The sequence below is a fragment of the Pelobates fuscus genome, chromosome 3 (genome assembly GCF_036172605.1).
Source record: "Pelobates fuscus isolate aPelFus1 chromosome 3, aPelFus1.pri, whole genome shotgun sequence".
NCBI classification, from domain to species: domain Eukaryota; kingdom Metazoa; phylum Chordata; class Amphibia; order Anura; family Pelobatidae; genus Pelobates; species Pelobates fuscus.
This window is the reverse complement of record NC_086319.1, coordinates 259,762,818-259,773,882: the sequence shown is the minus strand read 5'-3', so window position 1 is coordinate 259,773,882 and position 11,065 is coordinate 259,762,818. Positions and strand designations below refer to the sequence as shown.

Genomic DNA, 11,065 nt, shown 5'->3' with positions numbered 1-11,065 from the left:
CAGGTGTCATGTAGTGGATAACCCACTTTAATTACACAAGGCGGGTGAGCTATAATTTTCCAACTTATGATGGATAGTGGAAGTTGTAGATTTTCTTGGAAAAATGCGGATATACCCTGGGTTTAGGCAAGTAGTAAATGGAAAACCCCCAAAGGGATAAAAGGATATATAATCCACGTTAACCCTTTTAATTCATTAAAATTGGAATGTAGTGTCAGTTGGATTGAATTAGAAAGTAACATTTTTTTTTGTTTTGTTTTCTTAATACTAAACAGGGAACTGCAGTGATTAGAAAACCAAATTTTCAAAATAAATGCCGAGATAGCTGGCTAAAAAGCTATATCGTCTATATTGCCATATTGTGCTTATTTTTGCCCTAAATGTAAAAATATCCAGTTTTCATTTCACCAATATTCACTGTTCATCAAATGAGTCCTATCATCATTTGTGACCTAAAGTTAGGGATCACCCACCTCGTTAGTATTAAGGATCTCCTTTAATGACCGCGTACAATATCTCATTAACATTTAAAACTACAGCTCAGTGGTTGTCTAGGAGCCACTGATGGCAGAGGATGTATGCATTCCTAAACTATGTTACAATGGAGAAAATGTAAAACAATATGGCCTAGATTAAAGGCCACCAGTATCGATCATGGTTGAAGTGTAGGTGTGCTACCACATTGGTTTAATATGCTGCAAGGCCTGGTCCACTTAACCAGTAGCACCACTAACCTTCCCATGGTCTTTTGGGAGCTCCACCATTTTTTGCAGATACTAAAAGTTGTGCTGTTGAAGAGTCTAGAACGCTCACTCAGAACCTAGGCAGGACACATTTATATACTCAAACCAGTATTTAATTTATTCCACTAAGCCAGATAACTTCCATTCTTTCTAAATACTGCTTTCTTTGAGAGAGAAAAAAGTACTTTGTCATGAAATAATTTTGGAGAGACACTGGCTACTCTTAGTGAAGAGCCCAACTATTAATAGAATAAATCAGAATTAGCTCTGAGACAGAGTGGGGTGTGTTGCTGTTACTCTGGTGCGGAGATGTTTTGCAAAGTCCACTTGCGTCTGAGACAATACCTGGTTGATAATGGACTTTGGCAGCCATCCCTAGAACAAAGAAGAGGAGTGAAATGTTATATATCGATAAACTGATTAGGATTGAACGTGTACTTCTTGGTTCCCTAAGTCACGCTTAATTCTCTAATCTTCCCAGCTGTCAGCGCTAAGTGAAGGCAAGTTTGTTAATCCCTGGATTTATGCACTAGGAATTAATTCTGCTTCATTAACACTGAATTTCATGGACCGAAAGACCTTACAAATGATGATCAGCAAAATTATATTTAAATGTATGTATATATATATATATATATATATATATTAAAGGGACTCTCTAGTGCTAGGGAAACATATCCATTTTCCTGGCACCGCAGTACCCTGCAGTGCCCCTCTCCCTCCCACCCCCGATCCCATATTGCTGAAGGGGTAAAACCCCTTCAGTGACTTACCTGAATCCAGTGCCGATGTCCCTGGGCGCTGGGTCAGGCTACAACCCTGCGACATAGCCGGGAGAGACCTAATGCGCATGCGCGGCAATGGCATTAGACCTCCCCATAGGAAAGCATTACTCAATGCTTTCCTATGGGGATTCCGGCGACGCTGGAGGTACTCATGCATAGCTTTCATATTCTAAGAGGAGGACTTAACCCTGTAAGGTAATTATTGCAGTTTATAAAAACTGCAATAATTACACTTGCGGGGTTAAGGGTGATGGGAGTTGGCACCCAGACCACTCCAAAGGGCAGAAGTGGTCTGGGTGCCTGGAGTGTCCCTTTAATCGTCTGAATTCTATCCAGGTCTCAGCGGATTCCATAGTAAGCAATCCATTTACCCATATGCTACATGAAATACACAACTAATGTTACATTTACAGGCAGCAGGTGGCACTACAGACGCAATTTTATGAAATTGTGTTGGCAGAGCACACATTTAGAGCATGTGACAGGCAACAAGGAAATCCAGTCATTGTATAAAATGCCTAGATATCAACTATAACATGTAAGAGTGGTCTTTGGTCCGGTTTTGGTCTAAATACACTAGGGGTCAATCCCTGTTAAAAAAACAAACACAAACTTCTATTATGCCTAGACTGTCATGCACCTTTCCCTTTTTTTTCTTCAGCATTTCTTTATAATTAATAAAAGAGTCATTTATTCACTAAATGCTGTTGGAGAATGTGTCATGGTTGGCTATTTATGCTTAAATACTTTAGTTCACTAAATTATAATCCATGTCTATGTCTGTAAAAAAATAATCTACTATCTTGCCAATGACATATTTTACATTTGTGTGCTTTATTGTTATTACCCCTCATCCTAAATATGACATTTTAAGTTATATATTTATTCTTGTATATGAACATAATTTATCTGTTTGATACATACCTTCAAGTCAACACTGAGAAGCCAGGTTAGTTTTGTCTTTGTGTGATCTTCATTTAAAGGATGTAGAACCATACATGTTGGGCCATTCTCTGCTCTAAGATAATACACAAATAATTCATCTTTATCACATAATAAAACCCAAACCAGCCTCAACAACCACCAACAGTCCAGATTGCATCCATAGCCCTCACTCATACAGAACATTGTGATGTAATCGCCTACTTGTGGACCACTGTTGATCTCTCCTCATACTTGATAAGCAGTTTGAGCACTGCTGCTCCCTAAATATTTACCTGAGGTCCTATCAATACAATTTGGGATAATTCAGCTGTGCCAAAGCAATGATATAATTAAATTCTAGCATGACAGGGTTGAAGAACATTGCTCAAGAATACACCATGTATGAGCTCAAAGCCTGAGCATAAGTGCCTTAAATGTTCACTTAATTGGAAGATGCTCAATGGCTTATAATCAAGGGGGAGTTTATTGAAATGGTGAATAGCTATACAGTAGAATATCTTATTATGCGAGGTGGAGCTTTATTTACAGGCTGCAGGTGACCTGGTCTACTTAGCAAGAGTGGCATTCTCCAACCATTTCACAATCAATTATATTTCTTGATAAAAAAAAAATTCTGGTCTACTCAACTAGAGAGGATTACAGGCATTCTCCAAACATTTCACTATCAATTATATTTCTTGATTTAAAATTTTTTGCAGTATATGAATGTAATAAGCATACCTAATGTATCCCTTCTGTTCTGGCATTTCTCCGAATCGCGTCGACATCCCTGCAAGGATACAGGTTGACCCTCTCCTTTTGTTGCATCTTACACTCACGAAGTCACGTGGTCCTACAATATTTCCTGCTGCCTCTGCTGCCTTCTCGTGTGTTATCACTGTATCTTTTCCAATCTTCTGGAGGATCTGCAAGGTTCACAGAAATACCATCCAAATTAATCACTCTAATCATTAGCAATGTTAATTGTTCTTTCAGAATTGTACATCAGAAAACCATATTGTTAGAAAGGGACTGTGGAATCTCAGTTTTGGCCAATAGGCCGAAGCTAGAAAATTTTAAAACATTTTTTTTTTTAATTTCAGTTAATTCTAAAGACTTCACGGCAGGGGCGGACTGAGCGCCTTTGGGGCCCCCGGGCAAAATTAGATCCCAGGCCCTTTGAAGGCCAAATATATGTGCATTAAATAAATGTTAAATAAATATAACTCTCCTAAAATACGGCATTCCTTTGGATGTGTATATTGTGAAGACCTAAGTATCAATGCATGTTTGTATTTGAGTCTGTGTGAATGCACTTGCAACAGGTGACAGAGTGTGTGAGGGAGAGGGTGGCAGGTGGAAAAGTGTGGAAGGTGGTGACAGGTGGCAGAGTGAGGGAGGGAGGGGGTGACATAGTGAGGGGGGGCGATTTGTGACAGAGTGAGGGAAGGGGTGACTATTGGCAGAGTGAGGGAGGGAAGGGGTGACTAGTGACAGAGTGAGGGGATGACTGGTGACAGAGTGAGAGGGGGGGGGGCTGTCCCTCCCTAACTCTGTCACTAGTCACCCCCTTCCTCCCTAACTGTCACTAGTCACCCCCTCCCTCAGTCACTAATCATCCCTCCCTCACTCTGTCACTAGTCACCCCCTCCCTCACTCTGTCACTAATCACACCCTCAGTCACTCTGTCACTAGTCACCTACTCCCTCCCTCTGTCACTAGTCACCCCCTCCATCATTCGTCACTAGTCACCCCCTCCCTCACTCTGTCACTAGTCACCCCCTCCCTCACTCTGTCACTAATCACCTCCTCCCTCACTCTGTCACTAGTCACCTACTCCCTTCCTCTGTCACTAGTCACCCCCTCCCTCATTCGTCACTAGTCACCCCCTCCCTCACTCTGTCACTAGTCACCCCCTCTCTCCCTTACTCTGTCACTAGTCACCCCCTCCCTCACTCTGTCACTAGTCACCCCTTCCCTCCCTTACTCTGTCACTAGTCACACCCTCCCTCACTCTGTCACTAGAGTGAGGGGGTGACTAGTGACAGAGTGAGGGGGTGACTAGTGATAGAGGGAGGGGTGACTAGTGACAGAGGGAGGGAGGGGGTGACTAGTGACAGAGTGAGGGAGGAGGTGACTAGTGACACAGTGAGGGAGGGGGTGAGTAGTGACAGAGGGAGGGGGTGACTAGTGACACAGTGAGAGAGGGTGGGGGTGATGGAGGGAGGGGGTGACACAGTGACAGAGGGTGGGGGTGACAAGTGACACAGTGAGGGAGGGGGTGACTATTGACAGAGGGAGGGGGTGACATTCGGAGCTGAGCGGCGGAGGGATCCCCAGCGCCAAGGGAGTCCGGCGCTGGAGAAAGGTAAGTGCTGAAGAGACACACACACTCTCACAAACAGATGCATACACACTAGCTAACAGACACATTTACTGACAGAGACACACTCAGCGACAGACATACATACACACTCACTTACAAAACATACACTCTCACTGACAAACACACACTCACTAACAGACATCATGTGTTGCGGCCCCGGCCTACGCAGAGTAAGCGCGCGGGGAGGGGGGGCGGGAGGGGGCCCACGGATCAATTTTCGCACTGGGGCCCCATAGGTCATGTGTACGCCACTGAATGTATCTGTTTCTCAAGTGCAGGCATGGTAAATTTTCAATATCTCAGCTATAAACTAGTTCTAACTTCTATGTCTCTAAATGTCTGCAGGACACAAACACATTAACGTGAACACCATATAGCACAAGGTACGAGTGAACTCAGTTAATCCTGACCAACCCTATGAACACCAATGATGGTTGATAATAATAATATTGACTACATTTCTGTTTTCGAAATGGAACACGACTCTTGTTTAATGTCTGTAACTACCATTCCTAATAGTCCCCCTCTTTAAACAAGATAAGGCATAAAATAAAATGCATAAATATATACAGGATTTCAAAATCTTTAAGCTTTAAAAGACCTTTTACGCAAACAACTCAAAGTACGAACATACATTGTTTAGTACACTTGTCCTGTGTTCATCACAATCATGGCCATTATGATCAAAATGTATTGATGGTGATATATACTGAGAGATACAGACACATCAAACAATAACATCACTTACAACAAGTTAAGAAAGGGACCATGTCAAGTAATTTATTTGCCCTTCTCTGTCTATTTATGTTGTTTGACTATATATAAGTTGCATCTGCCTTTAGTTTATTTATTTCCACATTAATTTAGCCCATGCACTATTAACATATCATCCTGCACTTGAGACATCAAGGTTATAATGATAAAGAATGGTGTTTGGGAAAGGAGCTCTTGGATTGAGCAAAGCATTATATAGAATGCATACTTTCTAAAGACAGATTAGCTTTTATGTATGAGGGTTACAGATGCCCAGAGTTTTTTTTATTATTATTTAAATGTAAACATCATAAATACTCCAAAAATATATTTTTAAAAAAGCATATCTCACACCATTATAGTGAACCTAGGAATAAAACAAATTTACATTTTTTTTTTTTTTGTTCAAAACCAGCAATTTTCACATGCATTTTGTAGATCGGGGTTTCAAATTGCACTCCACTATGTAATGAATAAACTCACTACAATCACTGTTATAGTCTTACAGTAAAATGATAAATATAGCCAATGGTAAATCAAATCAGATACTTTAGTGACACAAAGAAAATGACAAACCCAAATACCAGTACCGCACTAATATATATTATATAGATCCACATGCTGCTTACTTTAACTTCTTTTACATTGGGGTTCCACTCTCCCATTTTCTCCATATTATCCACCAGTTCTCCATAAACATTGTCTAATGGTTGTTCAAGAACAGCCTCCAGCTTGAAGACCTTACCGATATCGGGCAAAACTTTACTGAGAACTTTATCTCCATTTCCCTGCAGGGTTGAGAAAGGGAACATGTTGAATTTATGGCACAAATTACACCTTCAAGATTACTGTACAGAACATATATGATGTTTGTTGAGGTTCTTTATAATCCAAACAATAAAAAAAACACTTAAGATGCATATTTTAGAATATATTTAAAGCTTATGCAGCCCGTTAAACATCTTCTATACAAGACAAGAAGAATGAGTGTGAACCAATAAACCTTTTTTCAGTAGTTAAAAAGAATTGAAATAGTACAAAAATACCTAAATTAGTGCTAATATGTATGTGATTGCAGAATAAAAAAATATATATTTATACCGCCACAATCTCAAGCTTCCATCCATCCTGGTCTCCAAGGATACTCATAGATTTCTTTATGGCCTCTTCACCTTGAGTGATGTAAGACATCTCAGTGTCATTGTAGAGCTTCTCCTCAAGTCTGGAACCTTAAATAGTCAGTGGTTTGTCAATATGAGCAATTTAGAAATGTCAGTTTAATATTCACCCAGTTAAAGACAATTATGAGAGGTCAATTATTCTTAGCATATAAAATTATTGTTTCCATCAAAACTTACTTAGTAGAGAGCTTCTTCGTCTAACATGATTAATCCATTTGCTGGGCCCCGGTCCTACTATTGCCAGTTTCTCCAGCTCGTGTGACAGTACTACTGCTGCAGTTCTTCTAAGGCCTAAAAAGCAAACAAAAAAAAGATATATTTTTTAAGACGCTATTTGTGGAAGAGAACTTATTTAACTTATTTTTGTCTGTAATATTGTTTAACCTCTTAATGATCTAATGTTACACTTTACCATGACCACTACATTTTCCCTAAACACCTTTAGTCTACATTCAATGGTTAATGCTAGTAAATAAGTTTCAATTTTGATTCATTAGGGATAGATAGGCATTGTTCCTACAGGGGTTTCTGCAAATTAGAGACATATATAAACATAAACATATTATATTAACTTAAGTCAAATGTATGCTGAGCAACTGAGTGGAATGACCTACTAATGAAAAAAAAATTGAACCATTAATGTTTATTCACAATCTTCATGAACTCACATTTCTGTGAGCATAATTAATGCTCACCGCACAGAGCTGTGAGCTTTAATGCAGTGAAGCTCTGTGATTCTTTCAGGTCAATTAAAGTAAAAAGTACACAAAATCAAATCATATTGATGCATTCATTTTCTTTTATTTCATCTAAATGAGTGAGATTATCTACCAGGACTGTACACGCAGACAAGTTGTGTCTCCATCAGCTGAAATGTTACAGCAATATTTTCATATAATGAGCTATTTCTTTTTGGTTGTTTCTTTGTTTTTAACATCTATCAACAGATATCACTTTGTAAGCATTGCCAGTCCAAAAACAAACATTTTGTAGCTAGAATAGCCTGGCAAAGGAAGTATTAAAGTCCAAAAGAAAAAAAAAAGCATTTGAAAAGACCATGAATATTTTCCACTGAGTCCAGAAACATAAACAAGAAGAACAGAGGAAGAGCAGAGAAACATAGAATTTGGAAATTAGGGGGAAAAAATGTCCTTTTGTTATAAAGAGTAACTTGAGTTCTTCTATGTAGTTGAAATCATAAATAATATATTCCAAGACAGAATCTTCATCTGTTAGTAAACTAAAACTCATATGAAGAAATGTTATCACTACATTCTACATTCTAAAGTTGGTGTTTCAAATCAGTTGTAGGATCGTAGGATATAAAGCCTACATGGGAATTCCATTTTATAAGACTACGACTGGCCCTGTGGATTATAAAGTCTTCTTCCTAACAGCCTCTTGTAAAAGTCCAAAATCAGACATATTGACTCAAATCTGTCCACATGACATGGACAGGTATTGGAAATAACATTATACAGAATGGGACATAATTGCCCCATATGTTCTTTACAATAAGCAGTTAATGGCATTGGTTTTCATCACTAATTTAAGAGGCTTTCAATACCAATCAGAAGACACTTTCAACTCAAGAATCAAAGTGGTTCCTAAGATTCAAGTAGTATTCCTTTATAGGCTACATCACAAGCCTCAAATCATGGCTACTATTTACATGTAGAGATGTCTCCGTGACATACCTTACATTAGACATCTCAAACATTGGTACTCCTGATGATGACAAACTACAACTCTCGCCATCAACTGCATTCAAAGAATTTTGAAATTGTAGGGTATCAACATCTTAGGGGCCAGAATTTAAGATCCATGCAATACATGAACACAAGAGAAACCTCAATTCACTTTTCCTGGTAAAACTAAATACATAAATAACAACTGGTATTAACGGTACACACACATTGCTCATTATAACATTCATTCTTAATTCCAGCCACACCATCCAGTGCCAGCATTCCAGTGAGTCTTGCAGGAGACATCAGCCACCATTATCTACATGAAGTGTAATTCCAATAACAGTATCTCGAAGTATATTCCAGTCTATTATTGGTGAATAATATCTGGATTTCTATATTCTTAAAATATGATTCCTGAGAACAGTTATTTATGATGCTAAGCCTATAATCACCCAGTTACTACCATTCACATAAGACACAATCCCTCTTCTATGTGCTTTACCTGTCATGTTGCGAAGATGTCTGTACGATATAGCAGCGCACAATTTGGAGGTTGCAGGTAGCATGACTTAGAGTAGATCTGTTTGTATCTGTGGTCTTTGGCTGCTCAAGATCTCTGAACCTGATGCTTTCAGTTCTCTGTATGCTGGGTATTTTCAGATGTTCCAAGCACTGTGTATACCAGATGTCTTTAAACAGTAAGAATTTTAGAGCCCTAACTATATTTCGTGTCTCTGGATGTTTTCTTTGAAAAAAGTTCCTTGATCTCTTTCTCTATAAAATATATCCAGCTGGCCAATTGTTTCTGGTCTTCTTAAAGTATATATCTGTTGCCTTAGGATTGTCTAGACATATGAGTGCCTTGTATATTGCCAATGGCTTATGCTGGTCTGGATGTTGAAGCTCTGCTGATCAAGATATTTGAGCTCTGTCGGTCTGGATATTCAAGCTTTGCTGATCTGGATGTCTGAGTTCTGTCGGTCTCGATGTTCGAGCTTTGGTGATCTGGATGTGTGAGCTCTGAGTGTATGGTATCTCTTAAAACTGGTCAGAATCCAGAATTCTGTTTAAATCCTCTTGTCTGAAGGATGCTCTGCTGTAACAACACAGATAAGAGCACACATCATTCACTAGAGGCCAGAAAGGAGCAAGGACAAAGAATGAATAAATATGTCAGCGATGATTAAGTTCTGATACATTGCATCAAGGCAAACATGAGGCCATCACAAATGTTACATTAACACTTACCATGCCAACACATTTCTCCCACGCCAACTAATAAATACATGCTAAAGGAACAATGTGAAGAACAAGCATATAAATTATGGCGCAAAGAAAAAAAAAATTTGATTATTGGATTAAATTAAGGTTCCAATAAAAACAGGATATCAAAAATGGTCAGTTCACAAGTAAAAACTCTAGTAGTCTATTTAATCAAGGCACGATTGGCTGGGGTGGGCAGAGTCCAGTTACATTTCTTACCTGATAGATTTTCTCCAAAGCACTATTAGAGGCATATTAAAAGCACTCAAATACTATTGTAGATGTCGTAATAGGAATTTCCTGACCAATATATCTACATACTGAATAATTATAGATTTTGTGGAAGTCAAGGAAGGAATGTACCATGAGACATTACGAAAACTTTTAAAAAAAGATGTAAAATACTGAATTGCAAAATTTATATTACCAATTAGCAACCAAAATATTGCAGTAAAATATGCTAATGTATATAGTATTATGACTGTCAATTTATTTGGTGATCCAGAAAACAGTGCTGCTTTTCAGACTAAAATCAATAGTCCTTGGAAAGAGCAATAAAGATCAGATACTTGTGTTGCTTGAAGGAAAAAATGCAATTATGATTCAAAGTTAGAAAAGTGGAAATCTTTCCTATCTCCACCATCCTGATTTTTTTGTCAGGCCTTTTTACTGCAAGATGTTTGTATTGGTCCATCAATGTGATGCAATCTGCCATATCGGCTGCCCGTGTTCCAGTGCAGGGTCTGCCAGTATCCTCTCGTTTGTCATTTACTGAGGTTCATTTGGTTTACAAAGCCCCATACTTGGACTCGTATGCTCGTCTCTGGAGCATTTCAGTCATTTTGCATTTTCCTATGTCGGTTTCATTGGTGGTCCAAAGAAACAACCTTCATGTTTGGTGTTGTTTTGTTGAGTTTTGTTCAAGCCTTAGATTTGGATGCTTATTCTTTTTCCTCAGAGGGAGTACATTTTTGGATATCTAGACATACGAAATCTGATAGCACTGTTTTTTTTTTTACCTGTTTTTTAAGTCCTATCCTCAACTTTGCATAGTTTCAGCATTACGTTGATGTGTGGAGGTTACTTTGCCTCTGCAGGTTGTCTCTTCTGGTTAGTTACTTATTTCTTAGGTTAGCTCTTACAAGCCAGTTTCGGTGACTACACTTTCCAGTGGCAGGTATTGACTCTTCCTTTTGGGTTTATTCTGTCCATGGTGCCTTGTCATTCACGTTCAACGTTAAAAGTGCAAAATATGGTCCTCCTGTCATGATGTAAAATTGTACAATTGAGGCTAGCTTTAGTGTAATCTTAATTTTAATAATGACAGGATATTTTCCCA

At 38.7% G+C, this 11,065-nt stretch overlaps 1 protein-coding gene across 1 annotated transcript; it reads right to left on the bottom strand.

Moving 5' to 3' along the window:
• Positions 1–9,488, bottom strand: STAR (steroidogenic acute regulatory protein). Its single transcript, XM_063448407.1, has 7 exons — positions 8,966–9,488; positions 6,950–7,063; positions 6,693–6,820; positions 6,221–6,379; positions 3,194–3,378; positions 2,453–2,546; positions 1–1,118 (listed from the first exon to the last, which is right to left on the bottom strand). The coding sequence occupies exons 1-7, from the start codon at positions 9,027–9,029 to the stop codon at positions 1,005–1,007; spliced, it is 858 nt and encodes a 285-aa protein (XP_063304477.1). The 5' UTR covers positions 9,030–9,488; the 3' UTR covers positions 1–1,004.
• Between the last annotated feature and the right edge of the window lie 1,577 nt (positions 9,489–11,065).

Coding starts and splice junctions, on each gene's coding strand:
- STAR (XM_063448407.1), bottom strand. CDS start 9,029: ATGCTACCTGCAACCTCCAAATTGTGCGCTGCTATATCGTACAGACAT. Junction 7,064..8,965: donor ACATCTTCGCAACATGACAG/GTAAAGCACATA, acceptor TTTGCTTTTTAG/GCCTTAGAAGAACTGCAGCA. Junction 6,821..6,949: donor ACGAAGAAGCTCTCTACTAA/GTAAGTTTTGAT, acceptor TGACTATTTAAG/GTTCCAGACTTGAGGAGAAG.